The 20,204-nt window shown below is 54.4% G+C and overlaps 2 protein-coding genes across 11 annotated transcripts; both read right to left on the bottom strand.

Annotated features, from left to right (window-relative positions):
- Nucleotides 1-2,570: 2,570 nt before the first annotated feature.
- On the bottom strand, nt 2,571-8,920 carry LOC112613982 (cytochrome b561 domain-containing protein 1). 7 transcript variants are annotated; one of them, XM_025370032.1, is made up of 4 exons: nt 8,675-8,877; nt 8,339-8,442; nt 7,807-7,844; nt 2,571-7,314 (listed from the first exon to the last, which is right to left on the bottom strand). In XM_025370032.1, the coding sequence occupies exons 1-4, from the start codon at nt 8,820-8,822 to the stop codon at nt 7,218-7,220; spliced, it is 387 nt and encodes a 128-aa protein (XP_025225817.1). In that variant the 5' UTR covers nt 8,823-8,877; the 3' UTR covers nt 2,571-7,217. The 7 variants fall into 7 exon arrangements, with proteins under 7 accessions (XP_025225817.1, XP_025225807.1, XP_025225771.1 ...); XM_025370022.1 differs by having other exon boundaries at nt 2,571-7,237; XM_025369986.1 differs by lacking the exon at nt 8,339-8,442 and having other exon boundaries at nt 2,571-7,237; nt 8,675-8,885.
- Nucleotides 8,921-10,184: 1,264 nt separating this feature from the next.
- ATXN7L2 (ataxin 7 like 2) lies at nt 10,185-19,062 on the bottom strand. Of its 4 annotated transcripts, none has more exons than XM_025399166.1 (12): nt 18,887-19,062; nt 17,440-17,626; nt 16,840-16,905; nt 16,351-16,455; nt 15,747-15,957; nt 15,165-15,451; nt 14,515-14,597; nt 13,880-14,133; nt 12,828-13,026; nt 12,562-12,683; nt 11,236-12,031; nt 10,185-10,401 (listed from the first exon to the last, which is right to left on the bottom strand). In XM_025399166.1, exons 3-12 carry the CDS (start codon nt 16,874-16,876, stop codon nt 10,387-10,389), a joined length of 2,109 nt encoding a protein of 702 aa, XP_025254951.1. In that variant the 5' UTR covers nt 16,877-16,905; nt 17,440-17,626; nt 18,887-19,062; the 3' UTR covers nt 10,185-10,386. The 4 variants fall into 4 exon arrangements, with proteins under 4 accessions (XP_025254951.1, XP_025254927.1, XP_025254937.1 ...); XM_025399142.1 differs by lacking the exon at nt 17,440-17,626 and adding an exon at nt 10,848-10,925 and having other exon boundaries at nt 18,887-19,056; XM_025399152.1 differs by lacking the exon at nt 17,440-17,626 and having other exon boundaries at nt 18,887-19,056.
- Nucleotides 19,063-20,204: the final 1,142 nt, after the last annotated feature.

The following is a 20,204-nucleotide window of genomic DNA, read 5'->3' as shown; positions in this document are numbered from 1 at the left end:
GGACTGGATTCTCAACTCTTAACCATGCTGATTCTTTGGCTACTCTCTTGGTGATTCTAGAAGAGGGTTGTCATGGCAGATTCCAAGGGGGGGAGAGGAAATGATACAAGGAAAAAAATGGAAAGAATCCGAATTTGAATACTTACCTAAAGTCTTGACCGAAGGGCAGCTCTCCTCTGTTTTTCACTTCAGGAGGAACAATCAAGGTGATGAGGGGTGGAGCTACTGCACAACCAGCCACATCAGACAAGTCAACTTTGGCAGTCAGTGAAATGACAGCTGTTGATGTCAGAGCACTCCCATACTCTGCATTTATGTAGTTTTTCATCTGCAAAGCAGTTTTTCTGTGGCTGACAGTCTGGCCAACAGAATGAAGCCGATAAGGAGAGCAAGTCTGATGAGAACTACTTGGAGTTCTCTCTTCTGTTTTGGCCTGTGCCAAGCCCGAGGAAGTCCATGGCTGCATCTCTTCAACACCCCCCACCCACCCACCACCCACATCCTCACCACCTCCCCATCACCTCCCCCAAGCCACAAGAAGTTCCTTAGATTCTGGCCAAGATATGCAATTTTGTCTGCCATGCCTTGCAGCACTTACCCTGGCTACTCTTAGGTAGCACTTGCGGGGAGGGAGGAGGCTAATATGACAGTTTTCTTTGAGAATAGATACGAGTTCAGTGCGTTGGTTAGCCTGGCCTCTCTTTCCCACAATCTCTCAACTCCTTCCCTTTCTGCACTTGCACTTCTTGCACCACTTATCTTGTGTCTCCCAGGAAACCAGTGGGGAAGCTTCACTTTCCCCACCCACATAGCAGAAAAGGCTCAGGCCCCTGCAGTGGGATGGTTGGCTTTTCTGGTCTAGCCACAGTAAGCCTGTGCTGGATGCTTCCTCTCCTGGGGCTTGAGAGAGGAAGGCTAAAGCAGCTGCCAGTCAAACCCCTTCATCAGGCTTCTACACTCTCAGGTGGAAAATGCAAAATAGTGAAGACACCTAGACCTGCCCTGAGGCCTCCAATCTAGTCAGCTTGTTTACTCTCCCTGGTTGGAACTATGGCCTGAGAGAACCAACCTGCAGTGAGCCAGGATGTGGAGCCCTGCGGTGGGACTTCTGGATGCCCTTCGGCACTGGCATACATTAGGTGAGACTGGCATACATTAGGCAGGAGTCACTGACGCCAAGGCCAGTGTGTGTGTCCATGTGTACACAAATACAGGTTGGCGAGTACTGCAGTTGGATTGTACTTTGTGCTGCATTTCCCTCACCTCCCACTGCTCCCTCACTTGGTCGTAGTTTGCTTTTGTGGGGCCTGAGCAGAACTGAGCATCCTTAGAAAGCACCATGAGATAACTGGGTATCTGCTTTAAAGATAGGGATGCTAGGGGTCCACTCATGTATATTCAGTGAGACAGAGTTGACTCCTCAGATACCATTGAATAGCCTGAAGTCATTCCTTAATCTGCTTCCAACAGAGGTCAAAAACTCGTCTGGGAAATCCTAACAATAGCAGGTGGATTATAAACTGAGATTGTTATTCTGTGATGCATCTGGTGACTAGTCAAGTCTCCTGAGAGGGTGGGTAGGGGGAAGGTCCCCTCACTGGAGGTAATTTCTGCCTATATGAAGGGGTTAAGCCCAGCACCATGCTGGAGATGGGCTACTTCAAACCACCCTCCAGGGCAGTTCTTTTCAGCTTGTCTTCTCTGTGCAGTGCTGGTGAGAACTGCTGAGGCTCTGCACACAATGCCTGGCTAGTGTTTCATTCCTGGATCCCAGGACAGAAAAAACAATTAAGATAAAAAACGAATATTCAAGCCTCTGCACTGCTGTTGTTCCTGCTTCTTTGCATCCACTCCAGGCAGACTGCTGGCTGCTCTCAGACAAATGGAATGGAAAGTATCCTTCCCCAATTTAAAATTTAAACAGAGCTGCTTTCAGTGTGTGTGTGTGCGGGTGTGTGAATGCCAATAAAGCACTTGGAGGTGGAGGGGACTGATCCTACTCCAAGAGCCTGAAATGGGGGAAAAGGGAAACCAGGCTGTGGACCCCCAGAAGCCAAGGGTCCCTGCTCTGCATCTCCAATGCCTGAGGCAAGTGTTGCTCATTCTGTGGCTTCGGGAAACAGGGTCTGTGGTGATGCTGTTTGTTCCAGTTGCTCCTCCCTTCCTAGCTTGTCCACCCCACTTTTCCCTCAGAAGGTCAGAATTAGGAGAGATTTAGATAGACTTGGGACCTACAGCTCCCGATGAAGACCAGCTCCAGGAACTTCAGGCTGGACCTAGGGAGCAACTATATTGACTCCGAGATCTGCAGTCTGCCCTGTGATTTGAGAACACCAGGTAGGCAGCACTTACGGCAAACTTCACTAGTCATGGCCTTGGTGGCATTTCTGGCAGGAGTTGGTAAGAGCTGACCTTGCATCTGGAAGGAAGAAATGTGTCCATGTTTTCTTATGATTGCCAGAACAAGTCTCTGAGACTTAGATCCCCTAACTGTCATTATCCGTAACTGTTTATTGCCTAAGAAGCATAAAGCCCAAAGCCTGGCTCAGTGAAAGAGAAGGACAAGAACATAATAATACCACCTGTTTACATGTGTTTAATGCTTTGAATTTTCCAATTCCCATTAACATTCATTGTCTCATCAAATCCTCACAACATCCCTGTGAGGTAGGTCAGGCAATAAGTGGTTTGCCCACAGCCACATTAGTGATAGGGACGGAGTAAACCCATACTGCAGGTTTCCCAGCCCCCAAGCCGATGCACCTTTCATTTCATGTTACACAGGGTCTTTGTGCCAACCAGACACAGGAGCATCAGGAGCACTACCAGAAGCCTCCCTGCTCTCTAAGCTTGCAGAGGGGACCCAGAAATGCTGGGTTTGAGGCATCAAGACCAGGGGTGCCCCCTGGAGGCCAAGACAGGTAAACAGAAGGAAGGCCAGGAGTACTAGAAGTTAGGCTCAGCAGCCATCCCTGCCACCACCATAGGTCTCAGCCTAGCATATACTGTGTTCCCTACATATCTTGACCTTTGTCAGGTGCAAGTCTTATTAGTTCACTGAGAGGACACAGTGCCCACTCCCAGACGACAGTGCAAGGCGTGGCTAGCAGCAAGATTCCTGACATCCTTCCACAGTGCCTCCCCATTCTGTTACACTCTGCAGCCCAGGAAGAGGGGGAAGGTGAGGGCTGACTGACTCAGCCTGCAAGTGCTTAGAGATCTGAAGCTGAAAGGCCCCAGCACCATTCAGCTAATGATTATTATTAACTCTGAACACGCTTTGGCACAGCAGCCAGCTGGCTCAGGGAGGATGCCTAAATCTCCCACAGTGAGGTTTCAAAAACAAGACCTGGCTAGGCACAGTGGCTCACGCCTGTAATCTCAGCAGTTTGGAAGCCTGATGTGGGCAGATCATGAGGTCAAGAGATCAAGACCATCCTGGCCAACATAGTGAAATCCCATCTCTACTAAAAATACAAAAAGTAGCTGGTTGTGGTGGTGCGCACTTGTAGTCCCAGCTACTCGGGACACTGAGGCAGGAGAATCGCTTGAACCTGGGAGGCAGAGGTTGCAGTGAGCCAAGATCGTGCCATTGCACTCCAGCCTGGCGGCAGAGTGTGACTCCGTCTTAAAAAAAAAAAAAACCAGACCTACAGCAGCCATGCACGGGGGTGGAAGGGTGGGACGATGAGAAAGAAGGGATGGGCCAGTGAGTGCGAAGGGCAGCCTGCCTTGTGAAAGGGTGGGGAGAGAGGAGGCCCAGAATGGCAAGTGGTAACAGCCTACCACTTAAGAGCCAAGAAGGTGAGGCTGGAGGACTTCCCCAGACACAGAGCTCCTCCCATTCCACACCAACCCCAGCCATGATGGGGCTCAGAGGAGGGGTGGTTACAGGAAAGACGCAGGCTTGGGAGGGGTATCTGAACCCAGAAGGGTAATCTCATTTCCATTCAGATTTGGATACAGAAGCCATCTATATTTCTAATGTCCTCAAGGTTGAATCTGAATATAATCACACTTGGAATATAATCAAATTTGGAATATAATCAAATTTGGAATCAGGACTTAGCTTGATATGAAAATGTGTGCAAATGACATTCAAATGTTTTAAATCTAAGCACGCTGCCCTGGCTTTTTTTTTTTTTTTAAAAAAAAAAGGCAAAACAGGCTGACCACTAGCAGCTTTCCTTAGCCAGGGAGCAAGGACAAAAGGGCAACCATGTGCTTCTCCTCCAAGGCGTTTGCTTCCTTGCTGAGGAGCCAAGTGAATACCCCAGACATGAGAATAAGGGAGGTGCGGGGAACAGAGGATGGTGGAGGAGGGAACACACAAGCAGGAGGCCATGCAGCTGGGAGCCACTGAGATCCCAGCTGGAGGAAGAGTGCCCTGGCACTGAGGTCTAATGGCTGTCCAGCTGCTGCCCCAGGATGTGAGGGCAGGTGGTGATGGAGGGAGAAATGGAAAGAAGGGGGAGGGAAGTCCCTCCGCAATCCGGCCTGCCAGGATAAGGGCTCCTCCTGGTGACCTATTCCCTACACTGCAGTCAGACCAGGCTAAGCAGGAGACCACCTGTGCCCTCCTCTCTGCTCTGTGCCCCTGCCCTACAGGCCTGCTGGTCAGAAAGGCGACAGCTGGGGCCCCTTCCTCCTGCAGAATATAAATGACTCCCCCTTCCTCCCAGGGCTGGGAATAGACATCAGATGGCACAGCCCACGCAAACTGCCGGCTGTCAGCACGCCTGCCCGCCCGCCCACCAACCCCCGCACCACCTGGGAGGAGGCAGCACCTCAGGCAGGCTCAGGCTTTACGGCACTGCCTGCTTGCTCTCAGAGCAAGCTGGTGAACTTTGCCTGGCCCTCCTACCCTGCGGCAGGTAGAGTGAGCCCCTCAGCGCTGGCTGTGATGAGGAAAGAGGAGATGCAGTCCCTGGATCAAAATCAACGCAGGTGAGATTCTCCATGCAGCCCCAGTAACCGTTTCTGCCGAGTTCACACCACACTGAGAGTTTGAGAGGAGGGAGGACAATGAAAGAGACAGGGACAATACCCTTCTGCACAGCAGGGGCCTCCTTTAGATGCTTGTCCTGGGAGAGGCAATCTCCCCCAGTAGGGGCATCATGAGGTACATGGAGAGGACACTTCTGCCCTTGCTGTCCCCATTCTTGTACTATTGAATCAAACCAACCTCCTTACTTCTGAGCTACCCGGAGAGGAGGACCTGAATCTTCAAAAGACCCAGGACATCCACAACACTAACATCTAGGAACACCTGCCCCTGCTCCCGGGAACTGGAGCTCCAGCGCCTACACCCCAGGCTTCCCAGAGTTCCCTGTGAGCTATGTCTACCTGCCTCAGCAGCACTTTCCTGGCTCAGCTGTTGTCAGGCCTTGCCATGATCTAGGAAGGTCCCATCTTCTCAACTGAGCCAGACCACAACTAAGCAGTCTAGCATCCAGTCCTCACCACCAAGGGCAGTCTGGGGAACTACTTTCAGCTGCAGCAAGGAGGGTGGTGGTCTCTGTAGGGAAGAGAGCCCAGCCCTCATTTGCCAGCTGGCACCAAACTCAGCCCCCTCTTGGACCTAAGAGCTGGCAAGAGATGACAAGTGAGGAAAGCTTAGATAACAAGGGAAGAGGGGGAACCAGAGAAACTTTGTTTTCTTTGGATCAGAAAAGCCCTGCCCCACTTCCTTGGCCCTTATGAAAAGCTTCAAAAAGTGCCCAGAAGCTATGTGCTAAGGCAAGAACCTGAGCCCTAAGAAGGGCAAAGCATGAGATGCCCAGGGCTCCTTTGCTCTAAGAAGTGATTTCAGGGAGGGAGCACACGCAGGCCCTGCAGCCCTCAAGCCCAGATCCTGAGGTGGGCTGAAGGGAGATCTCAGCTGCGCTAGGCAGCCCAGCCAGGAGCCTTCAGCTTGGCTAAGTCAATGCCCTCCTGCTTCTCCAAAAGCTTTAAAGTGACTTTAGTGCATTTACTGTCTTAGAGTCCAGAAGACTCTCACCTGAGTCCCTTCTCTCCACAGCGCCTGACCCCCTGTGCCCTGGCACAGGGACCAAATCAGCACAAATTTCTGAAGGGCCTCAAGGGCAGAGCTGTCCCTCCAGGGGAGTAAAGAGAGAGTAAAGAACTACCCCGAGTCTGCTAAGTGGTCCACATGGTCCACAGCTGGGAGGGTGTTCTGAGACATCGACCTGACAGATGCTGAGTATTAGAGAAGGAAGGAACTTAAGAGACTGTTTAGAAACATTTCACAGATGAAGAAACGGAGGTCCTTAGATATGGAACATACCTAAGGTTGTACAACAGAGCCTAACAGGACCATATCCCATAAATAAGACCCATGGGCTCTCTCCACTACATCACACTGCTTTCTTAAAAGTAACCCAAATATCCATGGATGCCATTCATTACTTACGGGAACCCAATTTTTCATCAGGCACACAAGCAAGAAATGACCACCAGGACATCACTATCACCACCCAAAACTCTGTCTCTCATCAAGTAGAGGCTTCAGGATCAGGCTCTCCATCACCTTCCAGTCATACCCTGTACATTTTCCCATTCTGACCCACTGAATTATTCCTCAACAACAGCAGCTTTGGTTTCTGCAGTCCCTGAACCAGCCAAGAAGTGCAAAAACCTGATCACTTCTGAAATAGATCCCTTATAGATCACCGAATGAACCATGATGTTCAAGGCAAGTGTCCCACCCAGATTAAGAGTTCGCAGGAACTCACATTTCCATTTTCTTCCTCGGCAAGTAAGATCTGGAGATCTGGTGCATGATCACCAGGGCTGGATAGACGGGCAGTGCCAGGCACAGGTACCAGGCTGCACCTTTGATCTGGGCCTGGAACCATACTGAGTACATGCCCAGAAGCACCGTCACTGTAGCCATCAGGTAGACCACCAGTCCACACGTCAGATGGTAGAGCTTGAGGCGAGCCACCCTCGAGACCCTGGCTGCCCGGGGACAAAGGAGGCAGAGCCCACACAGTGCCTGGACACCAGTGGCCAGCAGTGTCAGGGCTCCCACCCAGCTGTGCCAGGACACCAGATGAGGCAGCTCACTGCGGGTCCTGCTGGAGATGATGAAGCCCAGGCCCAGAGCTGCACAGAGGATGGCTAGGGTCTGCCCTGCCCAGTGGAGCCGGATCCGTGCTTTTCGGGAGCAGAAGAAGAACGGGGAGTGTTCAGGTGAGAAGAGTAGGATGGCTTCAGCCATGCAGAGGCAGAACTGTGAACATAGGAGAAAGCCAGTAAGCCTCATGTCTGGCTTGGAGGCCTGAGAAAAAGGAGGTGCTCTCATACATCCTAACAAAGAGGACAAAGGGTAAGGGTTAAATAAGTTCCACCAGGACCACCAGTCTCACAGCTCAACATTTCTGGGAACAACTGGGAATCAGCACTCGAGTGCACATCTCCTCGTTCAGGTTGACACCTCCCCATCCCAACCTCTACAATGACTCCCATTTCTTGACCAGTGGAACAGCAAATGTTAAACTTCTCCCTGAACTTTGGGGACAAGTCGGGAAATGACTGGGTAACACCTCTCCCCGCTTCTCCTTTCAGGCCCCAGTGGAGAAAGAAAGATCTTCCATGCCCTCCCACCCTTTTCAACCACCTGACATCTGCCTATGGCCCAGCCCTCCAGGTTTCCCAATCCCATAGGCTGCAGGGAAAAATGAACCCTAGATGTTTCCTCCACCTGCCTTAACCTTAGAAAGGCTGAGCCTTCTGAAAGCTGGGTGCTTTCAGAATGAGGTGAGGCATACCCAAACAAATCAGATAGAAGCCCAAACTCACCGCCAAGGACATGAATACAGGGTGCCAGGAGAAAAGACCTAAGAATCAAAGAGAACAGGCTGAGGGCTTGGTACCATTGTTCCTGCCCCTGTAGCTAGGTGGAACCCAAAGAATCTAGCCACATGAGAAAAGTACCATCCCCAATCCTAATCGGGAACAGGAACTAAGGACAAAGTGGAGCAGCCAAGGGGCCCAGAGTGAGCAACCAAGAGGGCCTCCCTATCCACACACAACAGTTTGGCCTGGGTTCCCCGTTCAGCACCTCTTAGCTGGCAGCCCAGTCCTCTGCCTTTTTTGTTTGTTTGTTTTTTGTTTTTTTGAGACGGAGTCTCGCTCTGTCGCACAGGCTGGAGTGCAGTGGCGCAATCTCGGCTCACTGCAGCCTCCACTTCTCGGGTTCAAGCGATTCTCCTCCCTCAGCCTCCCAAGTAGCTGGAACTACAGGCGCGCGCCATCATGCCTGGCTAATTTTTGTGTTCTTAGTAGAGACGGGGTTTCACCATGTTGGCCAGGCTGGTCTCGAACTCCTGACCTCAAGTGATCCACCCGCGTCGGCCTCCCAAAGTGCTGGGATTTCAGGCGTGACCCACTGCGCCCGGCCTCCTTCACTTCTATTCTCCATCAGGGGACCTGTTTCTGAGGAAGTAGTTCGGTCTGTTCAATCGTCTGCCCTTCCCCCTCAGCACCCCAAACCCCATTCTTCCAGGATCCCTGGGACCTCGCCCCACCAGGCCCTCAAAATCCCTCCACTGTTTCTGTCTCCCCTTTACAGCTGGGGTCCCTCCTCCAAGTCTCCCGGCGTTCCCAAGCGCTGCCCCTCCAGCATCTCCGCTCCGCCCCCTTCCGCAGCCCCGCCCCGCACACTCACTGGTTCCTGGACGGGACAGCGCTGTCAGAAAGATGGTGAAGCCCAAAGCTACCAGGTGCGCCAAGATCCCACTGCCTCTCCGCAGCCAGCGGGTCAGTCTCGGCTCCCCAGCTGAAGCGGGAACCAGACCTACCTCCAAGGGCTGCATGGCCGTGGCCGGCGGGCTCGCACACTCCAGCTGCCCGAACACGTCTTCCGGGTTTGCGATCGCGGAGGCGGCGGCGGCTGCAGGAGAGGCTCCTCCCCCGGGACGCCGCCGGCAGTGCGACGGAGTGGCCCACAGCGCCCTCTGGGGGCTGGGGGGGAAGCGCGAGTGCCCCGGAGAGGCCCGCTCCCGTGGGAGCCCGGAGGCAGAAGGGGACTGAACAGTTCCCGGCCCACCTTCATTTGTTTCTGTGTGTCTGTCTACAAGGGCCTAAATCCCAAGCAGCCTGTGGAAATACATTTGTGGCAAACGATTTCAGTGAAACCCCAAATCACACACTTGGTACGCTGAACCAAGAGCGTGAAACCAGCGTTTGGAGCCGATTTCTAGTAGTACTGGATTTCCCTGGCTGTGCACTGTCTCCTGTCACCTCCTTCTGTGTTGTTCAGGGAACAAGCTTCCTCCCTGCCTAAAGGCAAGGAGACTAGGAAAGGACATGGCCAAAATATAGTGCCTTGAACCTGGTGGACCAAAGGAGAGAGATGCAAGTCTCATCTCGCATCTGCACGGGAGTGGTTCCCAGCGAGATAAATGGAATAACTAGGGCACTCCCAGCCCTGCCGCCTCCTCACAAGCTGCTCAGCCCTGAGGAGCCAGGTGATCCTGAAGGACCAAGGCCTCCCACACTCCGGTGGCCTCCCACACCACCAGTTCTGCAAGTGATGATGCCTTTTCCCTTCCTGCCTCCAAAAAAGGTGTGGTTCAACCCAAGGAGGCCTCCCTGGGAAAGGTTCTACCCCTTCCTTAAAGGCAAACCCACAGACCGGGAAGGAAGGCTGTCCAATAGAAAACAGGAACATCCCAACAGCAATGACCAACCCAGCTCAAGCTCCCTAAGTGGCTGAGAAAATGAGGCTGCTGGTAAGAGGTGGGAAAAGCAGGAACAGCTGAAGAAAAACAGGCAATAATTCAGGGAGGGATGGACGCCTAGGGTTGGTGAAGGACCAGAAAAGGGTCACAAGCCAATTCCCAGATCCTCAGGGCAAGGATCCTAGAGAAGACCCAGAAGTGCAGCTTCCCCTCTCAAGTTTTTCTTCCCAATGGGACCATAGTCATCTCTGGGGTCAAGACTCAGGAAGCCTTGCTCATTCAGAGCCACACGCCTCATCATCCTGTCTGGAGAGACTCCCCCAGTGACACAAACTCCACACATTTTTCACACTATTGAAAGTGAGAAGATGACAGTAATAATAATAATGAGCATAAGAGACTTTTGCAGGCAAGCTATGGGAGCTGGAGTCTTGCTGCCTATCATCTCAGCCTCCCAGGGTAGGGCTGGGGACAGTAAGGACACTCATTTTGTTATTTTTTTCCTTCCTTTTCTATGTTTCTGTTTTTATATTTTCATAGCAGCAACAGAACAGGGAGACAGTCTTGAGGTATTTTAAAGAGCTTTTTTTCTTAAAAAAAATAATATAAAGTTATAAAAAGCGGCAGCAGCCTGGGGCCCGGATCTGGAGGGGAGGAGGTGCTGGCGGCTCCGTTGCAGTGGGCAGGCACTTTCTCGTTAATGGGTTTTTGACTGCAGGAAGACAAGAGGCGAGAGAAAGGGTCAGGGTGGGAGCCTACCAGCTGTCCTACCCAGTGAACTGTGTGGACTACAAGGGCTAAAGCTTGGTTTCCTTCTGCTGGCCCGGTGAGTAAAACTGAGCAAGTAGTGGGCAGCCTGGGTAGTGAAGCTGGAGAATACACAGGGTTTATGATTAGGCCCACATCTAACCCAGGAGAGCACCCCCGTCCCACCTCCTGGCAGAGATCATATGGAGAGCACATGGCACACTACGCCAGGGCTCCCACCAGAAGAGGCAAATAAAACTGGCTGCAGGCTTTACTGGAAACCCTGGAGAACTTGCCTGTCACCTGCACACCTGGAGGTGGGCACATGTGCATAAGTGGACATGGGGTTGTGTGCCTGCCCTCTGAGGCCCTGATGCCCAGAGGAAAATCCAGTGAGGCCAGCCCACCCACCTTGCTGCTCGGCATGTTAGGCTGTGACCCAGGGACTCAAACTCCCTTTCCTTCAGGGAACAGAGGTAGCTCCAGTACCTGGAATGAGGGTCACAGCCAATTCAGAAAGAAGTAGCCCTTCGATTACAGCAAAAGCAGGGGTGGAGGGGTGCCGCATCTCCTCAGCCCAAGGGAAAAGGTTAGGGATAGGGGAAGGTTCACCAGGCAAAAGCTGGAGTCACTTTGCTAAGAACTGACCTACCTCTTCCTAAAGAAAACAGTCCAGGAACTCTCTCTCAACTTCCCCTTCCTCCCTTTCCCTGCACAAACACCAATGTAGCATCTTCTCTGTATCAGGTACCCGCCGTGTGCCCCACCCTCATCAATCTTCAGGGAGCCTGGCTGGTACCTTCAGTGTAGAGCACTTCTCCTCAAAGGCCAGGGCCGGGCCTGGCTTCTTGCGGCGCACAGAGCAGGCCACATCAGCAGGGGCACCAGCCTGACAGTGCTTGGCCTTCACTGGCCGGCAGTAAGTGGCCAGGTTTTTCCGCTTCTTGGCCACCTCCTCCTCAGAGAGGCAGTTGGTTGGCAGGGCCTTGGCTGGGTGTCCAGCTGCTCCCCGGTTCTCCAGCTGAGAAGCCTTGACTGGTGTAGGGAGCTGATGAGGGGAACCACGACAGTCCAGGGGCCCTGCCCGCTTCACTCTTGGCCCCATTGTCCCGTTAAGCCCCATGCTCAGGGTTGTTTTAGTTTTGGCCGAGAGGCCCCGACAGCCAGAGGGTTTGCCTTTTCCAGTGGGCTCCAGGATGCAGGTCCGTTTGAGAGTGGTGGGGCCAGGGGATAACTTCCGCTTTCGAGAAGGGGCCTCCACCTCCACCCCATCCTTGCCTTTGGATGACTTGCTGGCCTTGGAAGGCGGCAGCTTGCTGAAGGACGGGGATGGCGTGTTGGCAGGCAGTGGTGAGGTGATAGCCTGGCTCCCGCCCATGCACTCTGCCTGGCTACAGGCAGCTGCCACACTGGGGGAGCCTGCAGGGTAGCTGGGGACAAGGCTGTCCTTGGTGGGGGGCGTGGAGGCTGGGCAGGCAGGTCTCGGGGGTGGACCTGGAAGGCGGGGGCAGGTGCCTGTAGAGGATGGGCTCAGGGGAGCAGATAACGGGGAGTTGACAAGGTGAGCTGGAGGTTCAGCTGCTGGTGGGATCTTCCTGCAGCAAAAAGAAGGCCCCACTGTGACTGCCAAGCAAACAAGAGAGCTTCTCCCAACACAAGACACACTCCAGTCTCTCTGCCCCACCTAGAAATGGCCAGCAGAGCCCCAGAGTTGCTGCCATCTGCTGGAAGATGCTGGAACTGAGGGTTAGGAAGAAGACACGGGTGTGCCTGTGGAGAGGAATTAACTAGTACATACGAACTAGGAGGTAGCCCACTAGGAACTTCATTTTAAATCTTGGTTTGGGCATCCCCTATCCCTAGTTACCCAAAAGGTACTGGAAGTGATGGATGAGAGTCTAGATTCAACACCAGACCACCATTCCATGCCCTGCCTTAGCCAAGCTCTAGGCTGCCAAGTTTTCCCACCTCCTTTTCATGCCACTCCCTATCTAGGATTCTGCTGGCAAACAGCCAAGGCACACCTATGGGTATACAGGAAAGATCAGGGCTTCTGAAGTCCAGGTATGTCTGGAGCCTGGGAATTTCCATTCTAGAACTTCCATTCTGGGCCCAAGAGACTTACTTCCACATGTGTGAGCTGAGGTGCCGTTCCAGCATGGAGCTGAGTGCTGAGCAGAACCGGTCCAGCCGGCGGCTAAACACATAGCATCCTGGGCTCACCAGCCGGCTCCCAAAGGTGCAGAACTAAAGGCAGAAGGACGGTGCATAGTTGGCAGGGTCTGGGGTGCACGGAGGGCATCTGCACACAGGATCTGACCTCTTTTCCCCGTATTGTGGGCCAGGAGTGCTGGGCCACCCCCTCCCTAGGACCCTGTCCCAGGTCCTTACCGCTTGTGGCCGTGGGGGCCGGGTTGCATAATGGCAGTCAGGGGGTAGGTGGAGGTCGTCAGATGTCCCCTCCTCCTCACTCTCCTCGCTGGATGCCTGGGCCCCACCCCGGGGCATGGGGAAGGGGAACAGGCCTGGGTCCCCATCACCACCACAGGGGCCTTCATCATCCAATTCACTCTCGGAGGAGGCCCGGGACCTGTAAGGGCCAAAAGAGATGTGAGGGGAATGTGACTATTGTGGGGTCAGAGTAGGGGCGTCCTTGAACCCACCAAGCTCAAAGAGCAGGGCACTGGTGCAGACACCCTGCAGGGCAATCAAAAGAGGACAGAAGGAAGGGAAAGACAGGAGGGAACAACAGAGCTCACAGAGTAAAAGACAGAGAGACCGCTCCCAAGGGATTCTCTCCTCAGCCCCTTCACCTCCCAGGCCCTTCCTCCTCAGGGGATAATCTGCTGTAGATCCACCTCCTCCAGAAAATCTTCGCAATTAAACCGTACCCAGCTCTGGTCAGCCCAGTCAACTCGCTCAACCCCCTTCTTGCATTACATATTCCTGTGAGCCTGTCTGTGAGCTGAGCCTGTCTGTGAGCTGAGCCTGTGTTTCGTGTCTGCCCCTTGTGTGACGGGCAGAGATGCATGTATGTGTCCTTCAGCAAGTCAGGCTCTCCCTGGGGTCCGGCGTAGCCTCTGCACACGAAGGGGCAAGTGAGTGAATACACACAGGGCTGCCTTGCCCGGGACTGTGACCCTTTCGGCCTTTCAGCTCCCCAGTGACAAGTTTCGGCCTGTTGGAGGCAGCTCGGAAAATGTTCATATCCCAAGTGTTGGATCTGGCACGCTGCCGAGGGGCTGGGGTGCTGTGGTATGCTTGGTTGGGAACAGGGGAGTCTCCTGCTTCCACACCACTGTCAGGAGCCCCAGGAATCCCCCCACACTCAGGGCTGAGTGAGTGCACCTTCCAGTACACTCCCTGAGCCTATTTCCAGGGGCCCCTGATGGTTTAGGGGCCAAATACCCCCAGGTGAGGTAGGGGTTGGATTCTAGACGTACCTGGGCAGTGCACAGTATGGGTAAGTCTGCTTGGCACGAACAGAGAAGGTGCTGCTGGGAGCAGCCACCGCTGCCACAACCTGGACTGAAGAGGGGAGCTCCTGGGAGGGGCGCTCGAGAACTTGCTCCTTGCGCCCTGGGCTCTTCTCCTTGGGAGACTCTCCTTTGCGGGAGCTGGCCTTCAGCTCTGCCACCAGCACGTCAAAGTCCTTGGCCCGGCCCTGGACTTCCCGGCGCTGGTGTACTGAGTGGATCTGGAATACAGCAGGGTGGAGAGCTGGGGAGTAGGTATGAACTGAGCAGGGGTGAGGGACGGCAGGGTGCTTTGGCCTGGGCAAGCTTGGGGGTGGGGAGAGATGTGGGCATATTTGCGGCTGTGTTCATGTGTCTTTGTTTCACTCCCCCATGAGGCCAAAACCCTCCTTTGGGATGGAGGAATCTGGAAACTCCCTCCTTCCCACTGTTCCCACCTTCTGCCCAGGAGGGGCATCCCCATCTCCCCTTCCCTTGGGTGGGCCTAACCGCCTTCCCTTAAGCTGAATCTTCAGTAACATCGACATTCCTCTCCTCGCCCAGGGAAGGAGTGGGCAAGCCCTGTGCTGTCCTCCCTCACTGTGCAGTGGGAAGGGGGTTACCTTGCAGGTCAGCAGGCGGGTACAGATCTTTTTGGTCTCTGGATTTATTACTCCACACTGCCTGTTGAGGTCGCACTCCTTCCCTGTGGGGAAAGCAGTTCCAATGAACCTCAAGACCATTTCCAGGAGTTCACAGGAGGATCTCGCTGCTTCCTGTCAAGGGCCTGAGAAGAACTGGTACTAAGGCAGAAGAGCCTATAGCCCTCAGCCTGGGGCTCTACCTTCCAGAGAAACTCTGGGCATCGACATCTCTTTGCTGGGTGTGAGAACCATCCCTATCCCAATCTCAGATGCATCTTTTGGGACTTCAGGCCCAAAGCAGGGCAACATATATCAAGAAACAAAAGCAGCCATGGGCATCTGGGATGCCAGAGAAGCCAGCTGTGAGATGTGCCCTGGATCTAGGTGAGACAAGAGAGAAAGAACTTCACCTCCTGGGCATGGGCTCCCTCAGCCCTGATCAGGAGACACAGGATGGAGAGAAGCTTCCCGGGAAGCAAGCAGGTCAAGAGGTGACAGGGCTCCTGTACCCTACAGCCTGTGATGGCCAGGCCCATAAACCTGACCTCCTCCTCATCTGGCCCAAGGACAAAGCAGCCCAAAGGAGTCCCCACTCTACATTCCGGACCCCCAAGACCACGACTACTCACGAGCCATCTTCCGGTGGGTTTTAGGGGGCAGCCTGGTCCCACTGGGCTCCTTTTCAGGAGGGGTGCCTTCAGCCCAGTGACTGGACCCCTCACTGGGGATGATCTCCATGTTCTCTCTGCCAGGAGGTTCTTTAGAAGGCGGAGCCATGGGAGGTTTTCCAGGGGAGTCCTTGGTGAGACCCCCTGGCTGGCTGAGAAAAGCAGAGGGTGGGGCCACCCTGATTCCATGTCCATCGGGCTTCGGGAGACTGGACATCTTCTCCAGATTCACCACAGGCACGAAAAGGCTACATATAGAGAGAGGGGGTTGGCTGGGGGAGGGGAGGGGAGGCCTGGGGCCTGGACTCTAGCCCAGAGCCATCTCGTTCCCAGCCTTGGAATTTGGGTGGGCTCCAGCAGGGGTGTGAAACACGGGAAGAGGAGACCCCATCTTCCCTGGAATATATGGAAGGAAGCCGCAGACAGGGTGGCTGCCTCCTGCTGTGAGGAGTACGCCTCGACCCAGGGCTGCCTGTATTGATGTCAACCCATCCATGGGTCAGGGTCAGGGCCAGTCTTAGAAAGTCTCCAGCCTCTCCTTACCAGAGGTTGTCCTTCTGGGTCTTCTCAGGAGGCTGGTGGCCACGGCTCCGGGACCCCTGGCCCTTCTCCCTGGAGGAGGTTTTCGTGGAACCTGGTGCCCTACAAGCTGGGCCCTGCCCATTCACTACATGGCATTTCTGAGAGCTGGCAGGGGCTGGAGGTGGGGGTGGGGCCCGGGCATAAAGCTTGCTGAGGGGCCCGTGTCTTCTTTCTGTCACCAGGAGGTGGAAAGAATAATCGAGGTGAGTGGTATCACTCGATTCCCCAACCTAACCCTGTCCATAGACTCACATGAGAGAATCTGAGTTTCCATAAATTAGATTGTAAACATGCCTCCTTCCGATTTGAATCTGAGCCTTTAAGACTCAAAATTCAAGACCTAGCTTCCTGAACTCCTTAACTCCTCCCTTAACTCCACTGGATGCTAGAATTTTGTTCAAACAATAATCCGACTCCCCACAATGCTCTGAAGCCACCCCCAGGACCTTCCTATCCTCAACACCACCCTCCATTACCCCACGAGACCTCCTGACTGACCCCGTCCTCAGAGTTCCATGCTCCACCTTCCCCTGTCCCTTTATCTCCTCCCTAGGGCTCCCCTCACCGCAGTGCTTCTGGAAAGCTTGAGGCTTCACCACTTGGCTGCAGTGGTTACACACAACCAAATAGAAGTCATCATGGGCAGGGCAGTGCCCGAAGATGGACATGTCTGCAATGACAGAAGCCCATGTCACTGGGGCTGAGGATCCCAGGGTTTCCCTGGAAGATCGGAGAACACTCCCATCCCACCACTCAGAGGGCACTTCACCTCCCCGCTGACATAACAAGCTCCATGCTGAATGCTCCCAGCTTCTAGAGTTCAATCTAAGCAGTCCCAAAGGGTATGCGCTTTCAGGTGAGTGGGCAATCACCTATGATTACGATCTCCAACAGCAGGTCACAGGAGCCAGAGCAACCGGCCGACTCAGACCTATCAAAATGAGGGTCCCCAGACAGCTGCTTCAAGCAGCCACCTCCTTCTGTAGTGTGGTGGAAAAGTGGAGCGTGGTCCTGTCTGCCCTGGGTCCCAGCCCTAATGTGTGTCGACTCCCACCTTCTTTAATGAGGGTCATGGCATCCAACTTCTTCATGTTTTTGCTACTCTCCTCCAGCTCAGCCCCTAGAGGAGAAACACAGCTCAGAAGGTTCAGGGCCAGTTTTAGGGAGTCTCCAGCCTCCCCTTACCAGAGACTGTTCTTCCCAGAAGACAACCCAGAGGTTGTCCCCTTTCCAGAAGCCCCAAGCAGGGCCTGCAGCTCAACAGTATGAACCCCACACTCCATGACAAGCTCCTGGTGTGAGGACCACTTGGGGAACCTTTCAGTGGGTCATTCTCAGATGTCCATCTTCCTTCACCTGCTGCATCTGGACTAAGACGGTCCCACTAAGAAGAATCCATCCGCCTTTCTTATAGGACCCTTCACCTCAAGGTGCAGTTCAGGGCTCCACTGCTAACTAGTTGGGTGACTGTGGGTAAATATCATCTCTTTTCTGGGCCTGCTTCCCCATTTAAAGGGGAAACAGTCCTTAACGAAGTTTTCTATCCCTGAGTGTCTTCTTGAGATTTCTCAGATGGGTCCTTTCTGCTACTATATGGCATCCCAAATAGATACTCTCCCAGGTCCCCACCCCCATGAATTCAATTTTGCTCCACCTGGGTTACCATAGCATTGTCAAAGTTACACCCAGCTTCTCAGGTCCTGCACTGATAGGATGGTCACAGAGCAGAAAAACTGCTGTCTTTGGTCCTTGAGCATCTTCAAAGTCTCCTTGGTCAGCTATGCAAGTCCCTCCCCTTCTTAGAGGGGCTTTGGGCAGGGGTTGCCCTTGTACCTCAGTTTCTGGGTTAATGACAAAAACATCTTAGCTGTGCAAAGCAGCTTTTTCCCCATCCCCCTACCTCTCTCCTCCCCCCTCCCTCCTCTACGCCCCCTCCCTGTCCCTTGGAAAAAAAAAAAATCAATTCTGAGTCACCAAACCCGTCTGACTCCATTTCCGGTTCTCAATGCACCCAGACCCTGACAATGGCCCCATCCTTGCCCACCCAGCATGGGGCAGTCCCAGGGTGGCCTGGGCTCCCGCTTAGGTCTGATCTCTGATGCCCATTAACAGATATGCTCCTTTCTAGGATGAGAAGATTGTTGACAATCTTATATAATATCCAGATTATGAGGGGTGGTGGGTTAGGCACGCAAGAGACAAGGGGCAGCTCCCACTCTTAAGTCCGTGAAATGCAAGTGCGGGGAATGATGGACAGAACGAAACTGGGAGTCGGATGTCTCAGAGGAGAACAAGTGTCATTAGAGACCCCTCCATGCAGTCTCCTCCTCCACCTCTTCTCACTTGCAAACTTCTTCAGGGGCGTGATGCCTGCTGTCACCCCGAAAGGCCACGAGGCCAGGTGCTCCCTGGGGCCCAGAAGACAAAGATCAGAAGAAGGGGCTGTAGGCCCGCTCACTAAGACACTCAGGGGCCTAGAGAAGGTGAGAGTCAGAGGAGAGAGCCAAGAGGCAGGGCAAGAGGCCTGGGAAAGGACAGTGGGTTAGAGGCATGGATGGATGGACCGAAGGATGGAGGGAGGGAGGGAGGATAGATAGATGGACGGACGAACTAACGCGGAGGGGGCGGGGGTCTAAAAGCACTGCAGCTGCAGGCAAATGCCGAAAAGGAGCAGGAGGTGTGGGGCAAAAGGCGAAGGAACAAGGAGGGTGAGGAAGGGGGCACAGAAGTGGGGTGCGTGGGAAACACGTGGAGAAGACTGTTGCGGACAGGGAAAGCCGGAGGCAGGTGCAGGAGGGGCGCGAGCTGGGAGGCAGCAGGCAAGGAGAAAGATAAAGGCAAGCCTATGTGGGGGGCAGGTATTGGGGACTGGCAGAGGCAGAGAGGGGCAGGGTGGGCTGTAAGCTGTAAGCCGGCGCTAGGACCCGGAGGCGCGAAGGTGACGGAGCGGGCGGGCACTAGGACCCGGCGGGTCCTTTGTTTGGGGGGCCGGGGAGCCGGACGGCGGCTCCAGTCGGCGGCTCCCCTCAGCTGGCGGGGGCCCGGAAGGGGGGAGGGGAGATAGTGATGGGGTCCCCGGACTTTAGGATGGCTTCACTCACCGTCAGTCGCGGGCAGGTCGGCCCGCTCCACCCACGAGCTCCAGCTCTGTCCCGCGAAGTCATCGAGACTCGGCACCCGCCGCTCCAGAGCGGCCATTGCTGCCGCCGCGCGTTCACGCACCGCCATCACCGCCGCGGACGCGCGCCCGCCCTGGCGCCGCCGCCGCGCGGCCCCCTCCCCCTCGCCCCGTCGCGGGCACGCCTCCCCTCTCCCCCCCACCTGCCTTCCAGCTCAGTCTTTGCGCAAGCGCAGCACAGGTTGCCTGTTCCCGGCCCCTCTCCCTCCCGCACAGCTTTCTGGGAAGTGTAGTCTTGGAGCGGATGCTATTGCCTACCGAGCTTGCAGCAAGAGTCCCTCCGAAATGCACAATTACAGGGGGAAAAAAGAAGACCAAAGCTCCAGGATCTCCTCTTCTAATCCTTATGCACACATTATTTGTGCTACCAGTCCACTCTCCCAAGCTCACTGCACCTCTCCCCAGCCCCAAACCTCTCTTAGCCCAGACACCACTCTAAGCCGTGCGTCCGCCAGCTGGCTGGCGCCCCTTCTCGGGCTGGCGGCCACGAAGCGACTCCGCTCCCCTGTAGATCGAATAGGGTAGGTGCAGGGAGGTGGGCGCTGTGAATCAGAAGGGCAAGGGGAGGGAGTCTGTAGGATGTGCTGAAGGACACCGGGGTGGTGTGGGGGAGGGCCTCGGCTCCCGTGTCGTGCCTCCTCTGTGGGAAACCCACACTGCCCTGATACAGAGCAGAGGGTTGGAGTGGCGTTGTCTGGATTTGAGAGGACCTGGCCAAGCTGACCAAAATCACCTGTCACGATGACAGAAGGCTGTCTCCGAGCCAGAGCCAGCCCTGGAACTGGGGTGGCCCCGAGGCGGCTGGTGTTTGCAGCATCTCTGCTGATCCGTCTCTCTTCTCCTGAGAACTGCGATCGATACCCTGTACCGCCTCTTCCCAAACCCTGGCTGGACCCTGACTCCATCCATCACTTTGCCTTCTTTTTCTAATGAATACTTTCTCTGCTGGAAGGGCTGCTTCTGAAGCCTCGGCATAGGGAGATTTCTCATCAGAGCTGTCATCTTCCTTGCTAAGGTCTGGAAAGTACCTTAATCATCCATTTATTTCATCTTCTCAGCTGATAACATTTCTTCCCACCCTCACACAATCAAGAGACAAAAGTCTGCCTCCCAACCCCCCATCACATTAAAAAAGAAATACTAATCCTTTTTCCTCCTCAACGTCTCACACCTCACCCCCTACTCTTGACCCTTTGGCTAAGGGAAAAACAAGTTTGGGAGCAAGACCTTAGATTTTCTTC

Source organism: Theropithecus gelada, chromosome 1 (genome assembly GCF_003255815.1).
Source record: "Theropithecus gelada isolate Dixy chromosome 1, Tgel_1.0, whole genome shotgun sequence".
Lineage (NCBI taxonomy): Eukaryota > Metazoa > Chordata > Mammalia > Primates > Cercopithecidae > Theropithecus > Theropithecus gelada.
This window is presented reverse-complemented; position numbering and strand designations above follow the sequence as displayed.

Excerpts from the sequence above, each read along its gene's own strand:
- LOC112613982 (XM_025369976.1), bottom strand. The coding sequence starts at position 8,822 with ATGCAGCCCTTGGAGGTAGGTCTGGTTCCCGCTTCAGCTGGGGAGCCG. Across the intron at positions 8,443-8,674 it reads GCTGTCCCGTCCAGGAACCA|AAACAGGTCCCCTGATGGAG; the intron begins GTGAGTGTGCGG and ends CTACTTCCTCAG. Across the intron at positions 7,238-8,338 it reads ACGCGGGTGGATCACTTGAG|TTCTGCCTCTGCATGGCTGA; the intron begins GTCAGGAGTTCG and ends CTATGTTCACAG.
- ATXN7L2 (XM_025399142.1), bottom strand. The coding sequence starts at position 19,013 with ATGGCGGTGCGTGAACGCGCGGCGGCAGCAATGGCCGCTCTGGAGCGG. Across the intron at positions 15,958-16,350 it reads AGCTTTCCAGAAGCACTGCG|AAAGAAGACACGGGCCCCTC; the intron begins GTGAGGGGAGCC and ends TCCTGGTGACAG. Across the intron at positions 12,032-12,561 it reads CTCAGCTCACACATGTGGAA|GAAGATCCCACCAGCAGCTG; the intron begins GTAAGTCTCTTG and ends TTTTTGCTGCAG.